Source organism: Marmota marmota, unplaced genomic scaffold (genome assembly GCF_001458135.2).
Source record: "Marmota marmota marmota unplaced genomic scaffold, marMar, whole genome shotgun sequence".
In the NCBI taxonomy this organism is placed as follows: Eukaryota; Metazoa; Chordata; class Mammalia; order Rodentia; family Sciuridae; genus Marmota; species Marmota marmota.
Window position 1 is genome coordinate 22,899,388 of NW_025999900.1, and position 26,185 is coordinate 22,925,572.

A 26,185-nucleotide genomic window follows, 5' to 3' on the forward strand; every position below is an offset into this window, starting at 1 on the left:
AAAAAAAAAAAAAAAAATATATATATATATATATATATATATATATATATATATATATATATATATGAAATAACAACTTTCAAAACACTGGAATCAGACAAGGAATTGTAGTAATAACTAAAACAAATGAGATGAGCCCTGTGATGACCACAGCTTAAGCCTTGAGAGTGTTTACAGGCTTAAAGATGGGAGGGAAAATAAAAGTAGAGCCCAGTGGACTCCCTGGGTGGTAAAAGAGCTGAGAGAGTGGGAAGAACAAAGGAGCTACAGCTCACAGGACAGAGTACCAGCCAAGAGCAAGCTGTGCAGGAAGACAACTCCTGGGATTGCAGAAGGTCCCCCCTCAAGTATTCAGCTGAGTATGACCCGTGCACACCTGTAGGTACACCGCCAAGACTTGGGAAAGAACTGCACAAGAGTTTTAGAGGGACTCTGCTCAGCAGACACACAGGTCTAGGAGTAGTGCCTGTACCTACCAGCTAAACTAGAAAGCATCAAAATTCAAAAGACATTGAAAGGATATTTAGAAGCATCGTGCCTCAGAATTAGCCCTAAATTGAGCACTACTCAGATCCCAGTTGTTAAAAGTAACACTCAAATGGTTCAAACTGCACAAACTGAAAACAAAGGAGAAAATGGAGAACTGGTTTAGCCAGGTAGAATGTACCAATGTACCCATGTCCTCTGTCCTACCACAGTGTGACACTTCTCCAGGAAGGACATGGTCAATAAGTCCAGCCAGATCACCAATTTCTGCGTATTATTATAGGTTATATACAGCAAAATTAATTTTGTATTTGATGTGAGGGGATATGAATGGTTTCAAAACTCTTTAGCCATACATTTGCTTGACTTTGGTAAAAAATTTATGTTGACCTTTTGGATTTCATACCTAGAGTGCAACCTCATATTTTATATGACTGTGTACTTTTATCAGTCTATGCTTTAGCTAATATTTTGGCTGAGAAATTATTAAGAAATATCATGTCCAACAATCAATAAATGGGAAAATTAACTAAAGAAATGTGTCTCAAAAAAGAAATACAAATGGCCAACATATATGTGAAAAAAATGTTCAACATCCTTAGCAATCAGGGAATGCAAATCAAACCTCACTGGGACTTCACCTCACACCAGGTGGAATGGCAATCATTAAGAGTGCAAATAATAAATGCTGGCAAGGATGCAGAGAGAAAGGAAAACTTACACACTGTTGGTGGGGTTGTAAATTACTCCAACCACTATAGAAATTAGTATGGTGATTCCTCAAAAGACTAGGCATGGAACCACCATATGACCCAGCAATACACTCCTCAGTATTTATTCTAATGAAATTAAGTCAGCACACTACAGTGATACATACATACCTGTGTGGAAAGCAATGCAATTTGCTATAACCAAGTCATGGGACCATCCTAGGTGTCCACTAACAGATGGATGGAAATGTGATGTATCTATTCACAATGGAGTTTTACTCAGTCTTAAGGAGGAATTAAATCATGACATGGGCAGGAAAATGAAGAGAACCAGAAAACATCATGCTCAGTGAAATGACCCAGACTCAAAATGTTAAGGAGCATGTTTTCTCTCATATGTGCAAGCCATAGAGACAAAAGGAATAAAAAAGGTATCTCACAAAAATAGAAAGGAGTCCGATGGAGTAAAGAAATGGGACTAGGGAGAAGGAGCAGGAGAGGAAAAGGGAGGTGTTGGGAAATGAAATCAACCAGATTATGTGATGTGCATGTACAAATATATTACAATGAATCCCACTATTCTGTGTAACTATATCATCAAAATTGAAAAAAAATAAATATCATGAAAGCCATAAAGGAGTAGTATTATATTAACAGGAATTAAAATAACAGCTGATCTATTAGTTCCTAAGGATATAAATCTAATACAAAGTCTCCTAAGCTTTAAACATGAGACACATCCTGTAAATATTTCTTGAACAGATAGATGGATGAATAATTGGATGTTTTTAATGAACATTGATTTCAACTTACAATGAATATGTTTATATTATTTTACTGTTGTTAGAAATCTATTTTTAAAAGATTTAGTTTTTCCTTTCTGGAAATATTGTTTTTATTTATTTATTTATTTATTTTTATTTGTTCTAATTAGTTATGCATGACATCATACACAAATAGATATTGTTTTATTTTGTATCCAGACAACTATGTTTTGGTTGCAAAAGTAAAAATTAAAATGCATTTTTTTAGCTTTAAGTACTATTTGCTTATTAGAATATGTGAGGTGTTCATTACTTTTGAATTTAGTACCTTAACAATTTATCACTGTGACCTGTAAGGCTTCTTTATTCCCAGGAACCTGAATCATTTCATCCTAGTCATTCACCAAAAGTTCCATCATGACTGCTAATGGGTGCCAATCAACTAGTCTAGCTTGGTTTTTAATAACCTTAAAGATAGGGAAATAAATGCCTAGAATTGCTCCCAGGGTGTAGACTTGGAAATCCTCACAAGGACTTTTCCCTTGACATCCCTTGGGCCCTTCATCCTTATAATGATAGAAAGCCAGAAAAAATACAAACCAACCAACAAACAAATACATCTTCACACTGGAAGCTAATAAGATAGAGGAGATTTCTGTGAGGTCATCAGAACTTCCTGTAACCCTATCCTAATGTAGGTCCCTAGTCCAGTGTTTCTAAACTATAGGTCATGACCCAGGGGACATTGATTCATTTTAGTAAATCATTAGATGCAGTGGGTCATAACCAGAAAAAAATTAAAGAAATAGAACAGAAAATAATGTATTACCATAGGAAGTAAATATTGTTTTATAGTAGTGTTTCATTTCAGTTTTAAATCTAAGACCACATGCTCTCCCTTGTGCATGTGTGCATTTGTTTGAGTGTGTGTGTGTGTTGGATAAATATTTTTATGCGTATTTTTGGTAACAAAAATTCAAAATCTTCTGCCCTATGGGACTTTGGAGCTTCCAGGTTCTGTGTGACCACCTCAGGTATAATGGAAGGCAAGAAGACCTCATCCTCAGCAGCAAGAAAACCCAAGGGCAAAATTTTTCCAAACCACTAACAATCATGGTAGCAGGGAATAAATATAATGTAGGGGTAAGAGTACTCAGAAGCTTTGGAGTTAGACTTAACTCAAGGATAAGCTCAGTCCTTTGCTTCCATATGCAGTGGGACTCATGATTGTATTCTAGCCTCTTAATCTGATGGTATTGCTATATGGGTTATATAGTAGCACATGCAAAAGGTAGGTGTTAGCATGTTTCCTGGACCACAGTAGGCTCTCATGAGAAGTATACATAATTAACGCATCTATGGTTCCTTTACTAACCTAAGTGAATACAGAGATGGAAAGTAAGCCTTTCCAAAAGTCTCCTATGTGCCAGACATGTTAGGGAATCTTACTTAAATTATCTTATTAGGGCTAGAGATGTAGCTAAGTGGTTAAGCATTTGCCTAGTATGTGTAAGGCCCTGGGTTCAATCCCCAGTAGAAACACTTAACAGGCATGCTTTGTGTTCTTGAGGGTTAGAAAGGTTAAACAACTTGCCCATGCTTTCAAGCTAAGTGGCACACCTGGAATGCAGACCCAGCATTGCTTACCTTCCAGCAAAGTGATTGTCAAAGCATAGCGATGAGGTGATCACAAAATGGAGGAAAAATAAATTATATTTAAAACCTAAGGTGATAACCCTTTTCCTCCCATAGTTTATGATTGATTTCTAGTGTGAATCTCATCCAACAGTGGTCTCCATTAATGCTATCTAACACCAGTATAGTTTCAGGGTTATCACCATCTCCTAGAGCATGATATCAAGAAGACAGGGGGTCTCTTTGTTCACTGGTGTATTCCCAGTGCCTAAAATGGAAGGAATCTAGTAAATATTCATTAAATGAGTGAATAAATGGAAACCTGTTCCAAGAAAGTCCAAATCTATAGTTAATCTAAACGACCATGGCCCAAAAGTAGTTCCTGAGTCTTTAAAAGAAATTAAAATTCATCTTGTGGTATAATGACATTTGGGCTGCCCAAAGACACAGTAAGAACCTTGTCTATAAGGCACCAGCTCCTTCTAACAACCAAGTATTATTTGGCCCCCAAAATCTCATTTTCCTTCTTGCCCCATTTTACTAGGCTGTAAAGTAATAGAGTAGAAAACATTTGATTTCCCTTGCCATTTCTTAGGTCTTAAGAATCCAACCTAGCAGGACCTAAGAGCATACATTATCAGTGATGTTGGAACTACTCGACTAAGTACCCAGGAGCAAAACATGTTCAGGAGCTGGGGATGTAATTCAGTAGGTGCATTTTGCCTAGCATGTGCAAAGTTCTTGGTTCAATCCTCAGCACACACACACACACACACACACAAACACACACACACACAAATAATAATAATAATAATGTCTAATCATATTTTTTTAACTAGGATGTAGAAAGGAGACGGATTAGATTTGCCTTTATAGAATTTTTTCTTTTTTAAATTTTGTTCTTTTTAGATATACATGACAGTGTTTTGACATATTATACATATATGGAGTTTAACTTATTCTAATTAAGAAAAGAATTTCTCTCTTCAAACATTCTTCTTTGAAGACAAAATTATATTAAACATCATCTTCTGAAGGAATTAATAGTATCTTGATCATCCTCATCATCATGATAATCATCTCCATCATCATCATCATCTTCTTCATCAGGTTTTAAAGAAAAGAATAAGCAGCTGTGTTCATTCAGGTTGGGGACAGTTTGGCTTTAAGGCAGGGAATGGACTAGATAACTTCATTGGGCCCTTCCCTAGTTTAGCATGGCATCTTCATAATTATTTAATGTTTAATAATATCATGAAACAGTAGAGAGACACGGCAATATAATATAAAGTCTGAGAAGTGAATGTCTTTTACAAGTGTGTTATAGAAAATTGGACATTTGCTGGGAAAGCAGTTCATAGAGAAAACATAGGAGACCAAGACTTCAGGTCTCTGTGCCTATAATTTTGAATCACTGCCATAAAAAAGAAGTCTATTGATGTCTGGGGAAACTGAAAATGGTCATGGTAAATGGAAGTTGTATGGTTCATTTACTGCTATAAAGGATTCCATCAGCTCTTCTGTAGGTTATTATAACTACATTTGAAAAATGTGAATGTTAAAATAAGATTCAATAGCAACTGCCCGAAACAGGATTAAAAACTGTTATATGGCTTATCATTTTCTAAAATGCTGGTTAATATGATGATTTAGCAAAGAAATTTTAGTCAATTAAAGAGTTTGTTACAGGAAATTGTCATAAATCTCTGGGCTTGGTTTTGTTTCACAGTTTTTCACCTTTGAGCAGTACAAGAAATTGCTAGGATATGTGTCACTGTCACCAGCATTGGTAAGTGAGAGTATTTATTATACTTAAGTGTGTGTGTTATTTCATAAAGCAAAAATCTAGAAACAAAAACCCTTTTGATTTCCCCAAGCCCAGCTACTAAAATATGAATTCAAGTTATTCAATGTTCAGCTACTTGTTGAAAGCCATCTTCCTAATAACTCACAATTTGACTATTTTATAGCTCCCAGTGATGAATTTATGATAATAATAATGATATGCCTGGAAGGACCTATATGAGATATGGTCAAGAATATAAAATAAAGAGTACATTTATCAAAGACTCTTTTAAAACCAAAACATGCATATGTTTACATACATATGACACATATCTATTTATGTAAAAGTCAGTATGCCTGAAATTGCCTAACAGGTCACTATTCCAGCTATTGCTCAAGCTGTAGCCAATATGGGACTTCAAGTCACTCGGGACAAAATCACTCTGTGGTCAGGCACAGATTGAAGGGCCTTTTGTAGAAATGGCTGTAAACAACTTAGCCAGGGTGAATAGTCATTTTATAACAACACACCTTAAATATTACATGAAATTCACTTGTTTTGAACATTTCCCTATGCCACTCCTCTCTATCTTGGTGATTTTGCTGCTTTTCCTACGCCAGTTAAATTATATTAGCCAAATGTGTGAGCACCAAGAGCCCCAGAAAGAGCAAATGCACTAATCTTTCCCTCAAAATCTGCAAAATAAAGTGCATTGTTGCTACAATTGGCAATGTACAGTCTATTCTTTAGGAAAATCCTCACTTGCCCAGTGAAATGTGCCTCAAAACTCAATAGAAGAGACAATGTTCTGAGGTTCAACTCTTCAATTATAGATGTTGCTTCACTTGTGATGGAGTTACATCAGATAAGCCCACCATAAGTTGAAAATATAATAAGTAAAAAATGCATTTAATACAACTAGCCTACCAATCATCATAGCTTAAAAACAAAGTACACCATAGAACATTGGCTGTCTATACCTTCTTGAGGATATAGCTGATGGGGAGCCACAGCACATGGTCACCACCCAGCAAAATGAGAGAGTATAATACTTCATGTTGCTAGTCTAAGAAAAGATCAAAATTCAAAATATGGAATATGAATCATTTTCGCACAAAAGTAAAAATTCGTATGTTGAACCATTGTATATCAAAGATCATCTATACTTTACTTGTAAAGTTTCATTTCAGAATATTTACTCTACCAAACAAATGATCCAAGAAGAAATTTTTGTTACTTTAAAAATGATACCTGCTTCCTTTCTAGAAGGGATCTCATTAAAAAATGTAAAGCTATTGCTATTTGTTATCACCAAGAAATCTCCTCTCCAACCTTCTGCCTGAACAAAGTGGCTGTGAAGCACACCCTCTTGGAAAGGAGGGGTCATGCCATGAATCTCAAAATTACATCAAGATTTTGTTTTTTTTTTAATCCCTCAGTGTCTTCCCTTAATGTCATTTTTTGGCTTTGTAAACATGTTAGCCAAAAGAGGATTAAAGACTTCCTAGCAAAAGACAATAAAATATGGCCTCCAGAGGGCCAGCTGGCATTTTTGTGTTGAGCATTGGTTCCATGTGAGAGACTGCAGGTCTTTGACTTAAGAGTTGAAACAGTAAAGCAGTTGGCTACTCCAGCTACTATAATAAAATGCATGCAAAGCAAACTGTATACAGTTCTCTTTTCTTGAACTCATTTATTCTAGTTTCTTTTTTGATACAGCTAGGCACTTAGGTATTAAATATTCCCTGGTGCTCCCATGAAAAACCTAGGAGACTGGGAACCCAACAGTAAACTCAAGTCTCTGCAGCAACCTAAGTAATATGATCTGCTGGTATCTGATCAATTCTTTTGACAAGGGACTGCTGAACACTAGTTCTGACAGCAAAATGTAGCCGAGCATTATATAAGAACCAAAAAGTGAATTACTTGGAAGATTGCATATAGTAAGTAATAAAAACCCTGAACATCTGGATTTTAGCTTTCCCAGTCAGAAGAGTTTGAGACTGGTATTTTCCCCCTGCTTTTGGCTTCCGTGATAGAAGTTTGAGATAAATGAATAAAGTATTTGGTCAGTTACCCTATACAAATTATGCTTAAAATTGTAATGAAGTGGGATAAAAGGAAAACATCATTAGTTATGCCTTGTCTCCTAGAATCTATATGCAATACCATTCTTCATCCCTTTTTATATGCAACAAGAACAATGGTGTTTGGAAGGCACTTTCAAGGAGCTTTTGCACATTGTTTTGACCCTCATAATAACTTTCTGAGGTATGATATTATGATCTTCATCTTACAGATGAGAAAGCTGTCTTATCAAAGATTTGATGATTCATAGGCAGCCCCAGCTAGCACACATGGTGCCTTTGTGTGAATCATGAAAAGGTGGCCCTACCTCCTGACTAATGTCTGTTCAGGGTCTGGCTTGGCAAGTAGAGTACAGGCTGTGTTTCAGCCTCCATGCACCCCATGGCTGAGCACTTTTATCTGTGTACAAACTACAGTCCATGGAAGCTGTAGTCATACAGCCAATGTGTGGCAGAACCAAATCCTTAACCCACTTTTACAGGTCTGGATCCAGCCCTTGTTCTACCTTATCTGCCCCTCTAACATTAGAGAATATTCCTTTTTCCCTTCTCTTTGAAGATATTAGAGACCCTTAATAAGAGTATATGTTCTTTACTCTTCATTGGTTTTATTCTTCTGTTGTATACATGCCACTTCTTCTCCTGGAAGTAGAGGTTCTACAGCAAAGAATTACTTTTTGTCTGGCATCTATTTTGGAGACTAGAGGATTTGATTGATTTTGTTTCTGTATTTGTGTTTTTGTTTTCTGTAAGTGTGTTTTAATTGTCATGATCATTTTTGATATAATTTTTTCTGGAAAACTCTTAACATTATACTTGGAAGAAAATTCCATAAAATTATTATTATTATTATTATTATTATTATTTCTGGAATTCTTTTTTATTTGTTCTAATTAGTTATACATGACAGTAGAATGAATTTTGACACATCATACGTAAATATAGTATTCTCATTCTTCTGGTTATACATAATGAAGAATCATACCAATTGTGTAATCACATATGTACACTGGGTAATAATGTCTAATTCATTCCCCTATCTTCCTACCCTGTACCCCTCCCCTTCCCTCACTCCCCTCTGCCTAATACAAAGTACCTGTATTTTAATTCACAGCAATTAGGAACCTGAAATATAAAAGAAGTATAAGGATCATGAAGAAGATAAAGACAGGAAGAAAGCATTAATCTAATGCCCACTGCATTTAAAGATGCTAATTTTTTTAAAAAAAAAAGTCCAATGACAATTTTTTTTGATAAATGTTCTAGATTTTAGTTGGGCCCTTCAGAACAACTTAGCTATTTTTTATCTTAGCTTTTATTCTCAGCTTTAAGTCCAGAGAAATAGAGAAATCATCAGTTTTATTTTGTTTTAAATAGAGAAAGTGAATAAAAATTAATTTTTGTTTATTAACAGTCTAAAATAGTGACTCTAGGAACATGACTATATATTTGAATGTTTCCAGCTACCTGGAATTTAGCTTTTTATAAACATTTTATTTGTGGTTCTGCTCCTTAGATTTCTTCATATGCTCAATAAAAGTACTTAAATAGATGTTTAAAAAATGAAGCTCTCCTTTTACAATTTAAACTCTCTTTAACTGTTATAAATGCAGATGTTTTTAGTATCCACCCCAAATCAGTAAAATAATCTTGCCTTTTGTTAAAGGAAAAAGTCATTGTTGATGGGGCTTTGACATTTTATTTTGAAATTGTTAGGATGTGGTTTGTGGCTTCTGTAATTTCTTCTTCATGAATTGTCAGCATCTAATCAAGAACTAAAGCTGTTTAGTAATGGTATATGGTACACTTAGATAGGCTTCTCCATTCTCATCATAACATAGCTGCATAGTATAATGAATAGGATACCTAACCTAGTACACATGATCACTTGTTTTAAAGAATTGATGGATTTAATTTTTCTAGACATTTGCCATTGCTGGATTGGGATCTGGACTAACAGAAGCCATCGTGGTTAACCCTTTTGAGGTAGTAAAAGTTGGCTTGCAAGCTAATCGGAACACATTCACAGAGGTAACCATTTTAATGTTTTCCTACTGTTAAGAAATGTAAAACCTTATTTTTAAGTATACATAATAAATTATGGGTCCACCTCTTATCCACTTATTAAAGCTATAGTTAATCATTGTTAAGAAAGTAGTATATGAAAAATTCAAATATCTTCCACAAGGAAAGTGTTAACAAAATGCACTAAGATCTGATAGACAAACACATACTTATGTTTTTATTTTAGAGTTCAAATGTAATCTAAAATGACTTATTTAGAAATGTTTTTCTGACATTTGGCAAAACTTCTCTTTCATATTACACTAGAATAGACTAAAGCAGAACCATTGAGATGATAATACTATTGTGCTTTTAAAAATCAAAGTCATTCTTCAGAATTACCTTACTCCTTTCCCCACTCCACCTACCACCCTCACCAAAAGATTCTGATAATCTGTCAAAGTTGTCTTTGGGTTAAATCTAAGTGAGTAACCTACTAAGCCTGTGCAGATGTCACCACCTGAACAATGATGGGTCTTAACATGTAATCATTGGTACATGATGTTCCAAGTAAACAGCTTTCTTTGGTGTGTGCTGCCTTTACTTTCTTCTAGTTGCCTAATAATTCCCTTTAAAACACCAAGTCCAACTGTTCTTGTTTTGTTCTTTTGGTCCCAGGCACTAAGTGAGAGAAAACAAGGGAATTGGCATTCCAGGTCCTTTCTTAGCATTTTAATTTAATTCCACAACTGGGTAGCATGTGATATAAATTGGTTTGGAGTATTTGCTAACCTGGATTTTTCTGTAGAAAAGTTTTCCTGCCTACTGCTTAAACAGCTGCTAATGGGTGGAGAACCCCTCAACCCCAACCCATTTCCTGCTTGCTGGATACTGCCTCAGAGGCTCCTGACAGCTTCTTGGGGAGGGATGTGGGAAAGAAAGGGGCCCCACTCACCTGTTGCTGCCAAGGCCTAGGCAAGGGAGGATAGGACAGGGTTGGGCTGCTACAGCAGATGTATCTACTCAGAGGAAGTCAATCCTAATTCAAGGAGAATTTTTTAAGTTTCAAAAGGTTTACAAAACCTCAGAAAAGTTGAAAATCTTTGTATACCCCTAGCTTTTGTTTATGTTCTACTATCTCTATATTCTTTCTTGAATTAGGAGAAAATATGGTGAGATATAGGAAGAAAAGAAAGAAAGAAATGTTTTTCAGATATCCCATCAATATGGAGCATTTAATACAGTTCCCATGGAATCTGGGGGAGGAAAACTTGGTTTATTAGATTGAGAGAATTTCCATAAAGAAGAAAAATTTGGAGATCCCCATTCAGTGCCTCATTTTACCCATTGTCTTAGAGTAATAACAAGTGAGAAAAGGCATAAACAGGCTTTCAGTCGCAGGTTTTTCTTTTTTCCATCTAGATAACATGTAACTACAGGGATGCAAATGGAGAGAGCATCAAGGAACACTCACAGCTATTAAAATAATAAGTTTCACAGCACCTGTGCTCATGCCTAATGTTCTTTTTCTCTCTTCTGCTCCCAAGGAGGTTCTACACTGAGCCCAAGTAAGAGCTGCTAATGTTGCATGTGCTAACACCTTGCTAGAACATGATAAACACTATGCCAGCCTGACACAAGAAATTGCTGCATGCATATGTGTTCCCAGTCTATTTACACAGTGCAATCTATATAAATTATTTATGTATTTCAGTTTATTAATAAGCAGGGGATACAGGGAGCTTGCTTGGGGTAATTTCAATTGTAGAATCCACTTAACTGGACATTAATGTTAGGTATTTTCTCAGAATAAAATCTATTAGATATATTATAAAATATTTTAATATTACTTCAACTAATGATAACTTAGCAAAATAGTGATCACATCGATCATACATTTCAGTGTTTATTTACAGCAACTATCAAAATTCAGTGGCTGAACTGAGGTTTTTGTTTCGATATGATCCTTCAGAGGCAGTAGAGATCAAACTAAAAAAAATAGTTAGCAGAGAGTGGTCACCCAACATAAATAATGGAACTATACCTACTGCAAAAAAATGTTTGAGAAAAAGAGGTAACATGATGAGAACAGAAACTTTGAATATAGTTGTTTACAAAAAAATTTTCAGGTCATTTTGGCACTGTTTCATAGATCTTTTGTCCATGACCCATTAATGCCCAAAGCCTTCCTTCATTGACTAGCACTTTCTTTATCCAACAAGGGGTACCCTTTATGAACCTGTACCTATGTTGATTTAATTCACATATTAAATGTACTTACTTCAGCATTTTTATAGCTAAGAATAACTATGTTTCCTTCATTCTAAGGCTTTGTAGGTTGTGAAATGTAAAAGAAGTGTAAGGATCATAAAGAAGATAAAGACAGGAAGAAAGCATCAATTTAATGCCCCCTGCATTTAAAGACTCTAATTAAAAAAAAAAGTCCAATGATAAAGGTAATGCAGATTTAAGTTAGAAAACACCAAAAATCTATATGTTCTCCATATACATGTGAATATGTAAAAGCCCAAAGTGATCTAGACTCTAGAGCAGTGATGGTTCAATAAAATTAAATGTGCACCACCTTTTCTGTTAGCTAGGTGAAAAAAATTAAAAGAAACAGGTGAAATTAATTTGATAATGTATTTTACTTCACCCAATATATCCAAAATATTTTTTCTTTAAGACTTAATCATTTAGAACAAGTCTAGATTTGTGGCAAAATTGAAAAAAGATACAGAAATTTTTCACAAACCTGTTTCCCCTGCATATGTATAGCTTTCCCCAGTGTCATTATCCAACCTTAGTATATTTGGTACAATTGATAAACATACATTAAGACCATTATCACCCAAAGCCCACAGTTTACATTAGGGTCCACTCTTGGCATTGTACATTTTATAGGTTTGGACAAATTTATGATATGTATCCACCATTAAAGTATCATGCAAAATGGTCTCACTCCTAAAATCCTCTATGGTGTACATATTCATCCCTTTCTCCCAACCCCTTAATCCCTGGCAACCACTGATATTTTTATAGTCTCCTTAATTTACATTCCAACATGTAATCAATACAGAAACTATATAAATTTTTTCTATGCTAAATTTTGAATTTAGCATGTACTTTATGCTTATAGCACATCTCAACTAGGGTATGTCAAGTGCTCAATAGCCATATATGACAGTGTAAGGAATTCAAACTAAACTTCTAACTGTAGTCACCTCTAAGGAGGAGATTGGAATGGGTGAGGGAAGGTAAGAGTTTAAAGAAAGGGTTTTTTTGTATGTTTGAATGTCTTACCATGAGATGTATTGTCTGGGAACACTTGCTTTAAAAAGTAAGACCTGCTCATTGTAGAAAAAGTAGAAAACACAGAACAGTATAAAGTATATAATCCAGAAGAAATGCTTCTAATGACTCTGCTAGAGTCAAACCCCAACTTTTGGGAAACCTTCTCAGCTGACTAGGTGGGAATGACTAGTTGGCTCATTTTGGGTCTCAACCTTGCATCATTCAGGTTCCGTAATTCCATGACTTTATTTATAATAATGGTAATACCACTTTTGGTAATTTCTAACAAAGTTCAAACCTTGTGAGAAAATTATTGAAGGACATATATAATCAGAGCTGTCAAGAACAGAAGGCAAGTGGAGGATGGGCAAAGTAGGCCCAAGTTCCCATAATGCTTTTCACCATTTCCTCATAGCCTGTTTTTTGTTTTGTTTTGATTTGTTTGTTTGTTTGTTTGTTTTTACTGGGGATTGAACCCAGGGGCACTTAACCACTGAACCATATCCCCAGCCCTTTTTAAAATATTTTGTTTAGAGACAGGGTCTCACTAAATTGCTTAGGGTGCTAAGGTTGGTTTTGAATTCATCCTCTGGGATAACAGATATGCACCACTACTCTCAGCCACAGTATGGTCTTGAAATACTTGCAGTTCCCTCACTGGTAAACCAGCAGTGATCAGTCCATCTTCCCTATAGCAAGACATTTATGTGTACCGTTTAGAACAAACCCTGAAGGGATATTGCAATTAGTTATGTGATGGCTTCATATTTCCTGCCTTGACTGTAATCCGGTTTCCTCATTTGTTAAAGAAGAATAATAGTATAGTGGAGATTAAATGAGACATATATGTAAAGATGTCAATACAGTCTGATGTATAGTGATTGTCTTAAAAATGTTACTAGTTATTATTCCAGCATGCTATTTACAAGAATTCAAATGTAATAATGTATGTAAATGTCTTTTTTATTGATTTTATTTTTTTAATACACGACAGCGGAATGCATTACGATTCTTATTACACACATATACCACAATTTTTCATATCTCTGTTTGTATATAAAGTATGTTGACACCCAATTCGTGTCTCTATACATGTACTTTGGATAATGATGTCCATCACATTCCACCATCCTTTCTTGTATGTAAATGTCTTAACACAGAATAGTAAGTATTCAACCAGTAAGAACTATTTCTAAATGCAAGTTGATTTTTTAAATCCTTAAGCTTGGAACTGGGATAGTAGTTAGTACTTGCCTAGCCTGTGTGAGGCACTGGGTTTGATTCTCAGCACCCCATATAAATAAAGGGCCATTGACAGTTGAGAGAGGTGGCACACACCTGTCATCTCAGCTGCTCAGGAGGGTGAGACAGGAGGATCGCAAGTTCAAAGCCAGCCTTAGCAATGGTGAGCACTTAGCAACTCAATGAGATCCTGTCTCTAAAAAAAAAATACAAAATAGGGCTGGGGATGTGGTTCAGTGGTTGAGTGCTCCTGAGTTCAATCCCCAGTACCCCCCCCAAAAAAAAATCCAAGTTCCAAATTGGATATCCACAAGTAAAAAAATAAAAAGATTTTTTTTAAAAAAGGACCATTGACAACTAAAAAACATAAATTAAATTCTTATGCTTAAGTAGAGGCAGATTTATCTTGAGATATTGCTCCAATTAATATTGAGCAGTCACATCTGACTTCGGTGGTGGGAACAGATATAGATCACAGAGTGGTGGCCAGTCCTCTCCCTCAGTTCACTAGGGCATTCTCAGATGTCAGTACCATCCATTCAGCCTGAATTCTTGTTTATTCTTCTTTTGTTTTCAGCTGACACATAATAGTACAGATTTATGGGATACAATGTAGTGTTTCAGTACATGTATGCATTGTATAATAATCAGATCAGGGTATTTGGCATGTCATGATTTCATTCAGTTATTATTTATTTGTGGTAAGAACATTCAAAATCCTCCCTTCCACTTTGAAATACTCAATACATGTTTAATCATGATTACTCTACTCTACCAGAGAACACTTATTCCCTATTCCTCCTATCTAGCTGTAGTATGGAGGGTCCTCAAAAAATTAAAAGTAGAACTACCATTTGATCCAGCAATCCCAATACTGGAAATATATTCAAAGGAAATGAAATCATTATATCAAAGAGATATCTGCATTCCCATGTTCATGATGCGTTATTCACAATAGTCAAGATATTGAATCAACCTAAGTGTCCATCAAATGATAAATGGATAAAGAAAATGTGGAATATATACACAATGGAATATTATTCCACCGTAATAAAAGAAGAAATACTGTCATTTGTGGCAACATAGATAAACCTGAAGGACATTATATTAAGTGGAATAAGCTTCTTGATCTCACTCATATATGGAATCCAAAAACTGATCTCATAGAAGTAGAGAGTAGAAGAGTAATTATCGGAGGCTGGGGAGGAAAGTGAAAGAGAAGCAGGGAGAGATTGGTCAGCCTGAATTCTTTATCAAAGATTAAGGACAGGTGGTCAGCTTGCAGACCTTTGAGAAGGCAGGCCCACTATCTTGAGCAGAGGCAGTCCTGCTATAATAAACAGGAGTAGCTGGCTATCTGTTGGCTGTAAATAACTAATGTATAGCAACAGATATTAGAGATGTAATTAAGAACATTTGAAGCCACTGTAGGAAAAATTCTTCCACAGTCAAGATTTTCTTTCTCTGGAATAGTGTATAACATTAACATGGACTCTTGTTCAAGCCTCCTTAGTTACTTCATGAACTGAGCTCATCTTCAGTCTTTCAGTCAATTACAGCTAAGAGTTCTTGTGGGACACTAAATGCATAGGCTGCATACAGAATGGGCCAGCTTACTTGATAGCACCTGTAAGTAAAGCAGAATGGACTCCCCATAGAGGCTCATTTTGTAGGTAGATAACTGTTATCCTGCCAATTGTGTGAGTTTCTCTGACAGAATGTCTGAGTTCAGTCTCTTTACCTTCACATCCTGGATATGAACCACCATGTAATCCAACATGTTAATTTGAGTTTTCCTATTTCTTTAACCTGAAGTGGTGAGTCAACATGGTCTTTTAAACATGAAAGTTCCCAAGAAGTTGCCACAGCTGAGAAGGACTCTGCAGTGGAAGACAGCCTGAAAAAACAGGCTGTTACCCGTAACAGCTTCTAGGCAAAAGCAGAGTGATAAAGATGAAACCAAAGGACTACAATGATCCCAACTGGAAAAGAGAGAGAGGGAGGGAGGGGGAGGAGAGAGAGAGAGAGAGAGAGAGAGAGAGAGAGAGAGAGAGAGAGAGAGATGAGATGAGATGTAGGTGAATGTTGTTCCCTTGGCTATATGGAGAAGGCATTGCTGGAAGAAGACTAAAATGGGGCCCTCTGCAGCATGGGGTCCAGGACAAGGATCCTCTAACAGAGGTCCAAATGCAGTACTGAAAGTAGAGACTCCTTCTGTTATGGTATTGGCAGCTGTCTGATGGGAACAGCAGTCCTGGAGTCCAAGCGCAATTCCAGCACGCCTTCTCAGGCAAGGCAGGTACTGTGCAGCTCCAGACCCCCTGGTTATCTTCTCTGTGGTCTAGGCTAATTCTCTAGCCAGTTAGAGGTATGTTACCCATAAAGTATTCCTTCCCACCCAATTTAACCATAAACTATTTCAAAAATTTAAAGGAAATTGTAGTCACTTTGGTTTCTGATACTGCCTTCATATCCTTCCAACTTGTATATAAAATATTTCAATAAGAGTACTTGTCTTGCCTTCACTTTTTAAATTACTGTTCTATCAGTCAAAGACTATAATCCCAGCCACACTTCCTCCAATTCCAGTACCAGAGCCTTGGCCAACATCTTGAAATTCACAGTGAATAAAGAAAACCGGTCTCTAATTTAAATATGCTTGACCTTCTGTGGGGAACAGAGTAATCACAGCTTTGTCATGCTCTGGTTTGGTTCAGTGGGTATAAAAACATGTTCTGATAAAATCAGGATAGATGCAAATTTCCCACCATCCTTCAGACTAAACCCAGCAAAAAGTTGTTCTGGTTTGTAATCTCGTTGGCTTAAGACTAAGCTTGCCCTGGGATTTTTCCTATTGAAGGAGATGGTTTGCAAGTCCAGTCTTGCCAAAAGTGTGACTTGGTAGCTTATTGTCCTTATAGGAACTTTCTCCCCTCTAACTGAATACATTTTTTAAAATCTGTATATTTACAAGAACTAGAAGTCCCCTATCAGTTGTACTAAGCCAAGTGGTGGCTGGCTGACATGCTCTCTGCTAGATTGGAAAATGTGAATTTCTCCCCAGGAGCAAAATCTTGTATGAATTGTTTCCCAGTTTTCTCTCCACTTTGAAATCTACTTCAAAGTTATTATTTGGCTAAAGGGTTATGTTTTCCTTCCCTTGAGGTCTATAGGATTTGCCTCTGATGTGTGACTGGGGCACAGGTTTTCCTTCTACTCTCTCATTTTGACTACATTACATGGGAACATAATCATTCTCACCCCCAAATATTAAAGGAGATGCAATTTCCCTAAATAAACCTTTAGAAAACTGCAAAAGCGTATTTTACCTCTATGTATTCTTTAAAGATGCTCAACCCAAGAAAGAAATAATTAGTCTTCTGTTTACTTGCTCTATAATTATAAGAGTCAGTGAACAGATAGTAAATGTGTGATTAATGGTAAAATTTTTAGAGATAAGAACTTTTTTTGAAAAGAAATTAGTTCAGAGTTTATTTCTGGTTTGTGGATAACACCATTAAATATGGCTCTGCACACTCTGTGCTGGGAACTTAACAACTGATAGAGACCAATTAGATCAGATAGGATATCACAAAACTTGTCGATTAACTTTTACTGTAGACAATGAACAAATGCTTAACTAAACTTCATAATGTTATGTGGAGTCAACATAAAGTAAATAGAAGGGCTGTCATCTCTTTCAAGGAAAGGAGAGAGAAGTTGAGTTATTTAGAGAAAGTGTGTGGTTGTGTTCACAGATAGTGTGAGAAGCCAGCTTCAAGGGCATGTCAGCATTCATGATGTTGTATTAAGTTCAAATTTTTCCTGCATTATCATGTGAAACACTGCTTGGCAACTGTTCAATACCTAAAGTATTTCTTTCCACTCTGTGATGTTTGTGAGCAGAAAAGAAAATTATGCATATGAATCTATTCCTATAGTTATCTTTCAACAATACCTAAGGGAGCAGCCAAGTTACTTCTCTATTCATTTACAGAAAATAGACTTCAGCCTTCCACTCAGCTGTGCCAGGAACCCTACATTTCTGTTTTCAGAATCAAGACTTTAATGATAATGGCTACCATTTACAGAATATCTATTATATGTCATATGCTGAAAGATACCTGATGTGTTTTTCCCTTTATTTGATTCTTTAAAAACTTTTTATGTAATTTTGTAAGTTACTCATACAATGTTGTTTGATTCCTCAAATGAATATAGAACTGTCTAAAGAGAAGATAATTGATGATTTGTGCCAACACTTCTCCCTTATCTCATCCCTCTCATCACCATTGTGAACTCTTCCACTTTTCCCAATGCTCATTTGATATTTCACATTCTCTCTTTATAATGTTGGTGGCTTTATTCCCATATTATAAGTAGTAAATATGAAGTCCAATGGTTATTAGTAGTTCTAAAGAACTGAGTATTAACATAGAAGCCTATTTCTACTCAACCACAATGCTTTCATTTGGATAGAGAAACCTGAATAATTAAAAAGCTCTAAGAAAAATCAAAAGTGTTTCTGAAACCATAAAGATATCTTTATTGCCAGTCTCCTCTCAGCAATAGCTCCGGTGGCCATGACATGGTCATAATCCTTCCTGCTCTGCCAACAGTGCAGGGCAAAGTAGTGTCACCATTTCCTCACTTCTAGGGCCTGTGCCACGCTGACTACTGTGCAGCAACTGCATGTCCAGATAGCTCCATGGCTCAGCATCTGGGAGGGTTCAGATAGTTTTAAAATATATCTGTTCATCAAAAGTAGATAGAACATAATTATATTTGGGGTATCTTCTTTGTTCACACTCATGTTCTACTAAAATAAACTATAATGTTGAATTAATGAACTAAAGCTAAAATAAATGTATAAATGTAGACTTGTAAGCCTGATTCCTCTCCTCTTCTTTCACTTACATTTTGTTCTCAAATAAAAGGAAGCTTTTTCTTTTTTTTTTCAAATTTATGAAAATGCATCAAGACCTCATTTGAGTAATCAAAAATATAGGTGATCATATATCTCCTGAAGAGCCATCATATTCTCTTACCTAAATGTAGCAACAGGTCTTCTCTTTTTGAACAAAACAGTATTTTTCTGAAGGTGCAAATGTGGACACAATCCATTGTGTAAAGGTCTCATCCGGTTTGATTTCCAGCCACGTGATGAAATCCAGTGCAACACCCTCATTCCCTTGGCAATAAAATGCAACAGAATTAGCCCTGCTTTAGAAAGTAAGTAAAGGAACACATGTGGAGCGTGCTGTCTCTTGACATGGTGTGCCTAGAACTCTTCCCTGGCCTTAGAGAGGGAGGAAATCCACTGACACACCCCACGCCTGTACCTATTGACCATATTCTGATAGCTATTTACCCAGGGAACAATGCCCACTGCCTAAAACCTCTGTCCATGATCACACAAGCTAATCAGAGCCAGCAATGGTCAGTAGTTGGATGGAAGAATGCCAGAAAAAATAACTCAGGCTGCCATAAGTCATCTCAGTGATTTGTAAGTAATACTAGGATCTTGGAGAGTGAGGAGTCAGTGCCCCAGAGTGGTGCCTAGGAGCATTGTTTACAAAGAATCTTTTCTTCCTTTTCCTTTCTTTCTTTGTGTGTGTGTTCTTTTGTGTTTGTATCTTTTAAAATTAATTTTTAAATAAATTTTATTGTGTTTATTTGGGATTTACAAATGATGCTATAGGATACATATAGATAGTAAAATGGTTACTATACTGAAACAGATTAACATCTATCATCTCGGTTATTTTTTTGTGTGAAAACAGCTAAAATATACTTATTTAACCAAAATTCTAACACAATCTGATTTTACTAACTATGATTCTCATGATGGACTTACTCATCCTACATATCTGGTACTTTGAATTCTTGGATACTTTATATTCTTTGACCTATATCTCCCCATTTCCTCCTCCTTCCCTACCTCCAACACTGCCCTTGTAAACACTATTTTATTCTCTATCTCTGTATATTTTATATGACCTTTTAAAAAAAGATTTCATATAAGTTAGATCACATGATATTTTCCTTTCTGTGTTTGGTCTAATTCGTGTAAGATATTCTTTTAAAATTAAACCTCTTAAGGACTTTTTAAACAGAAATTTGATTATATATTCCATAACCGTTGTGGAATACTGTCACAGGTACATAAAAAAATTATCAGCATACATCTCCAAATAAAAACTAAAGCAAAAAATGTTCAAATCTATAGAATATAAGCAAAGCACTGTGCTAGATGTTTAGCACAGTCCATGGCATCTAGAGGCACTTAATAATGCAGGAAAGAACACAGAGTGTCCAGCATTACCAGTTGACAATAGCTGAAATCAGAGTTAAAGAAGATTTTGAGTTACTTCCAATGAAAATGCTTCTAAAAATTACCAGTGAACTGAAGATTCCTAAAAACCAATGTCAAAATCAGTGTGCTATCACAACATTAGCTACATCCCAATCCTTTTACTCTTCCATGCTTGCAGCTCTGATGAAGTCAATGAAAGGTAGAGCTAGGAAAGTTATAATGCAATTTGGCCCACAACTGGTAACTAAATATGAAAATCAGAGTGAATCTAACTAACACAGGGAAATTGAACCGATGGACGACCTGCTGGGTTGGATAGTATTGGAATCATTTGGCTGATGATGGTAATCAGCCACCATTTTATTTTGAAATGGAAGCCCAGTAATCAAATAAGTTTAGTAAAATTTCTTGTGTTTACAGAGAACTAGTCAAAATGATTCTATATTTTCCTGTTTAAGCATCCTAGTGGAAGTCATGTTTTGCCTTTCTAATTGAATATTTGCTTACATGTGTGTGATACAGTGTCCCTGAATGAAGCAAAAAACACACATCATACTTTTACTTCTAATTTTTGAAGTTTTTCTTTATCCCAAGGCCCCAACTTGCCAAAAAAATACATTTGTACTATAGTGTATCTGTTAGCTCTTTCAGTTGATTATCAAACTCTGAAAATCTTGTCACCTATATATAACAAAAACGAGTGTGAAAAGAACACTCGATTAGATGCAGAATGTGCCATTTATCAGCAGCATTTTACCTGGGAACAATGCTTAACTATCCTTTGTTTCCTAACACAAACAATTAGAATATACAGTACCTACTGCCCACCTTACAGGGTTGTTAAAAGAAGCAATCACATATGTCAGAATGACAGAACCAAGCAGAGTATAAAAGCATAGACTTGTAATTCAAGAGCCCAGTTTGAGCTCTGGCACTACTCATGTACTCTGTGTCCTTGGGCAAATAACTTGACTTTTAAGCCTTAGTTCTTAGTTCTTAGTTCTTCAAGTGTCAAATGAGGATGATAATACACACACTTGTTGAGAGGATTAAGTTACACAATAAACAGGGGTGGAACATCTGTGATAACAGTGATATTGATGAACATTTCCCATGTTTCAGGTACCTGATAACATATGTGAGAGTGCACTCTAGGATCCAAAGCCATGCAGTAGAGGCCTAGCTTATGTGCTTTTCTATTTCCATCATTTGCTTCCTTGTGGCCTTGCTTCTAGAGCCCATAGGCTTGCCAAAGTAGAGGGCTCTTACCAAGGTGCCAACTTCAAGAAGCAAACCCTTGGCTCTATGCACAAAAGGTTATCTCTAACCTGGGGGTTGGATTTGGTTGGGTCTCAGAGGAAGCAGATGTGTTATTTTGCATTCCTCATGCATTTCTGATGGACTTCATCCTAAGGGTCTAGGATACTGGGAAAAGGAAAACATATCCAGAAGGAAGAAACTGATTAAGCATATCCTTCTTCTCCCTCAACTCAGCCACCACCTTTTGACTGCCACTGCCTCAACTAAAAGTAAAATTTTCTGTGATTTTGTTATTACTGCTTTTATTATTGTCAACATAATTGCCACTATTATTAATAGCTAAATATACAGTGACATATGTAGTGATATTTTGAGAAGAATTCTGTTATTACCCTTATATACAAACTAGTGAAATAAGGATTTTGTCAGAGAGGATAAAATACTTGCCAAAGCTAGCAAGTGTTATGGCTGAGACTCAAAGCTGGAGCTGTCTCCTCGAAGCTCCTATTTCCAATTCCTATGTTACTCTCTGGTCTACTTATTGACAACTAGGGCTCAAATTCAACAGAGCATGAGTTTAAAATCCATGTGTTACACTTTCTTGTACCCACCCAGAACTTACACAAGTGAAAATTAGGACACAGACATTAATAAATGCCATTTGAATATTTGTTGACACCAAGATTTTGTAGGAGTTTTCTTTTCTGAAGATTGTAAGAAAGATGCTGCACAAATTAATACTTAGTTTAGTCATCCCAATTCTGATGATTTAGCAAACTAGGGTTCTTGCAATAGATATTTTCTTTCTAGTTTTTTTGTTTTGTTTTGTTTTTTGTTTTAGGAAAGTCTTATTATCTGCAAATTCATTAAAGTCATTGATTCCTCCATTGCTCGAGAACCTTGATAGCCTCTAAGCTTACCATCCTTCCTGCCCTCTGGTTCTCAGCTGTGTGAGAATGGAAAACTTAGGTTGGTGAAGAGGGCACTACACTGGTCCAGTTTAGCTGTGCAACTTCACCTCTGCCCTGCTCTTCTTATTCCCAGGAAAGCCACCTCTTGTCCTTTCCCTGTCTCCAGGCAGCCTTCAGAGAAAGACTCTCCTAGGCAGTTTGTTCAGTACTGCCAATGCCTTCCCAGGAGGAATGATCTTCTGCTCAATTTGTCCTCTTCTCTGATGAAGACCAAAATAAATCGTTTTGATTGATAGTGAACCAAAATGAAAATGTCCCATGTTATAGAATAGTGAACTTTAACCTGGGAATTTGTTTTCCTACATGAGATGTCTTTTATTATTTCAAGATATATCCTCACATGGTATTTTCATGTTACAAAGATGAGTTTTCTTAAGTTTAATGTAACTTATTGTAATTAATACTCTTAAAAGAAAAGGTGAAGTTGAGTGTAGCCATGTAATTATCAGTAAAAACTATAGGATTTACTATATAAAAAAGCTCATTTAAATGTATTATGTTAATTATATAACTATAAATACAAGTTACATGAAAAGCCTTGATTGTATTTGTTTTGTCTATTCTACTGATGTAGCCTTAATTGCCATGATAAGAAAACACTTACACTGAAATCACATCAGACTGTTGTGACCACTCCAGAAACCTGCTCTAGTAAAATATCAAACAAATGTCATGTCACTGCTTGCCTCATGGAGGGGGGATTAAACACTGAATATGTCCCCCCATTTAATATTTAGTCAAAATGTGAGCGAGATATCCTTTGTGTATTAACTCCAAAAAAGGAAACAATCACTCATAGTTTAAAAAAAAACCCATGAGTCATTGTAATTGTATTGTCATGAATTATAAACCTCAGAGCAAACTGCAGTAAGTTCCTTAGCAAGTTCCCAAAGTAGCAGATTGGATCCCAGTAGTTATTTCAGCCTTGGGTAATCAATCAGAGAGCTGAAAAAGAATAAATTAAAGGTAACCTAGTTCTTCTATCACCAATGATTTATAATTTATCACAGCAAGTGATACATGCACTGATTGCCTATTTTCTTTAGGATATATACCAATCAAGAGCTATTTATCCATGGTCGATTTCTAACCTACCACCAGTTTAAAACTATTGAGGCAATAGGATTAAGACTAATTTTAACATTAGTTTAGAAAAACATAATTAAAAAGGTAAATATGCTGGATTCAGGAGCCAAGTATAAATTCCATTTGGATGATGTGTAGTTCTGGATTACTAATTTATCTATATGGCTAATCCCCTTCATTAGAGTGCATATTTCAGAATTGGATACAATTATTTACATGTTGAAAGTGGTGATAGTTATTACATGACATTAGTTTCACTAATTCCACCAAAGATAGTTTTTCTTTGCCAACAATCTTCTCTATAAATCCTGTTGTTATGCATGCAATTTTGTTTGCTTTGGGGGTTTTCTAATTTTGAAAAGCACAGATCTAGGCATGATTATTCATGTTTGGGATATTAAAAAAAATCCTTATAATTCTGGCTTAGAGGGAAGCTAATACAGTAATTTACTCTGTTCCACAGTCCCAAAGATGATCTTTCTGGCTTTGCTTTTCTCTCCTGTAGCAACCATCCACCTTAGGTTATGCAAGACAAATCATTAAGAAGGAAGGCTTGGGACTCCAGGGCCTCAACAAAGGATTTACAGCAACTTTGGGACGTCATGGAGTTTTCAACATGGTTTATTTTGGCTTCTACTACAATGTCAAAAACATTATTCCTGTCAATAAGGTAACTATTTAATGGATTAAAATCTGGGTGAGGGATGCTATCTCTAATAACAGCTTCATTTGTAGGGTCTTTATCATACCCCAGTCATTGTGCAGAACATTTATATCCATTATCTAATTTGATCCCCACATCAGCCTTATGTACTGAGTGTTGCTATTCCATTCAAATCCAGGAAATAAGGTTTAGAAAGATCAAGTATATTTCCCAGGATCTCAGAGTAAATAGTGAAGCAAAGACTTGAACCCAAGTCTGATGTAAAAATTTATCTTCTTGAAGAAGGTACCATATCTGAATATTTTCCATTTATCAGTAATAGGAATTTCTACACACTGTGTTATTCCTTTCTCAGTCACATCACTTTATCAAGAAGTAGAAGTTTTCATATTCTAAAGAAATTTTGAGCTCATGGAGAAAAAAAAATGTCAGTCTAAATTTTAATTTTTGCCTAGATATTTTTAATTTACATAGGTTAATTAAGGTTAAGCAATAAATAAACTCTTCTAGAATCATTTGCTTCTGGTGCAATATAATAACAATTATTATTATTATTATTATTTTCATTACTTTTAAAGGTAACTGACATGCCAACTGCCTGATTTCTACCATATAAAGTTAGCAAAGAATGTGTTTCAATCTAGAGTTACAGAATCCCCTCTCCCATGAAGCCGCACATCCATGGAGCTAACCTCCTTTTTAGACTCTGAGACAAGTAATTTGTATAGCATGAGAGAAGTGTCTATTCCTCTGATTCTCCAACTCTCTGAAGTCTTGAGACAATGAGCCAGATGTGATGGGACACCTCCAGCAGCTCCAGAGACAGAGGCTGAAGCAGGAGGATCGAAAGTTCAAAGCCAGCCTCAGCAATTTAGGGAGAGCCTAAGCAACTCAGTGAGGCCCTGTCTCTAAATAAAGATACAAAAAAGAGCTGGGGATGTGGCCCAGTGGTTAAATGCCCCTGGGTTCAATCCCCCCGCCCCAAAAAAAGAAATTACATACAATGAAATGAATTATATAAATTATTTACATAAATGAGATAAATATTGATATACCTTACTTATAATATTTGTGAATGTGTTTTAGTATATTTGCTATTACAATAAAATGAATTTATTCCCACTGCTCAGAAAGAAATTCGGAAATATGGATAAGATGTACATATGATCACATGTCCCCAAACTTTAAAAAAATCCACAGATACAGACTTCACCCTACAATTAATCCAAACTCAAGGTATTAAAGTTCTATATTATTAGTAAAGAACCAGAAGCCAGTCATTTTTTCGAACATTGGAATATTCTAAAACTATGAGGAGTTTGTTTATCTTTTGCAAACCAACCTTGTTAATAATCTGAACATAATGCTGTATTTCACTGAATAGTTTTATTAAGACAATGAGCCAGGTGTGGTAGTACATGCCTGTATATATGTGCTGTATGTACCAGACACTCTGGTAAAGCCCAAGATATCCTACGATGACTAAAACATTGCCCTATTCTTAAGGGGCTTCTCCAGGAGACTTAGAGAAACTCTCTGAACAGACACAGTGAAAATGGAACATCATGTTTAGATAAACATCATTTTGGAAGTCACTAGTTAGTAATAATGTGATATTTTATTCTAGATCATGTTTTTAAAAATGTACAAATTCTCAGATTTGGCTTTTCTTTTTTTTTAATTTTTTATTGTTGGTTGTTCAAAACATTACATAGTTCTTGACATATCATATTTCACACTTTGATTCAAGTGGGTTATGAACTCCCATTTTTACCCCGTATACAGATTGCAGAATCATATCAGTTACACATCCATTGATTTACATGTTGCCATACTAGTGTCTGTTGTATTCTGCTGCCTTTCCTATCCTCTACTATCCC

At 35.7% G+C, this 26,185-nt stretch overlaps 1 protein-coding gene across 7 annotated transcripts in view; it reads left to right on the forward strand.

The window, feature by feature from the left end:
• The window catches only part of Slc25a21 (solute carrier family 25 member 21), a 487,747-nt gene that overhangs the window by 433,761 nt on the left and 27,801 nt on the right, over positions 1-26,185 (forward strand). For 5 of the 7 annotated variants that reach the window (XM_048798671.1, XM_048798670.1, XM_048798674.1 and 2 more), the window contains 3 exons: positions 5,325-5,384; positions 9,392-9,499; positions 24,147-24,311. In XM_048798671.1, coding sequence (XP_048654628.1) covers positions 5,325-5,384; positions 9,392-9,499; positions 24,147-24,311 — 333 coding nt within the window. The remainder of the gene's footprint in view (positions 1-5,324; positions 5,385-9,391; positions 9,500-24,146; positions 24,312-26,185) is intronic. The other 2 variants (XM_048798673.1, XM_048798676.1) reach the window with 1 other exon arrangement.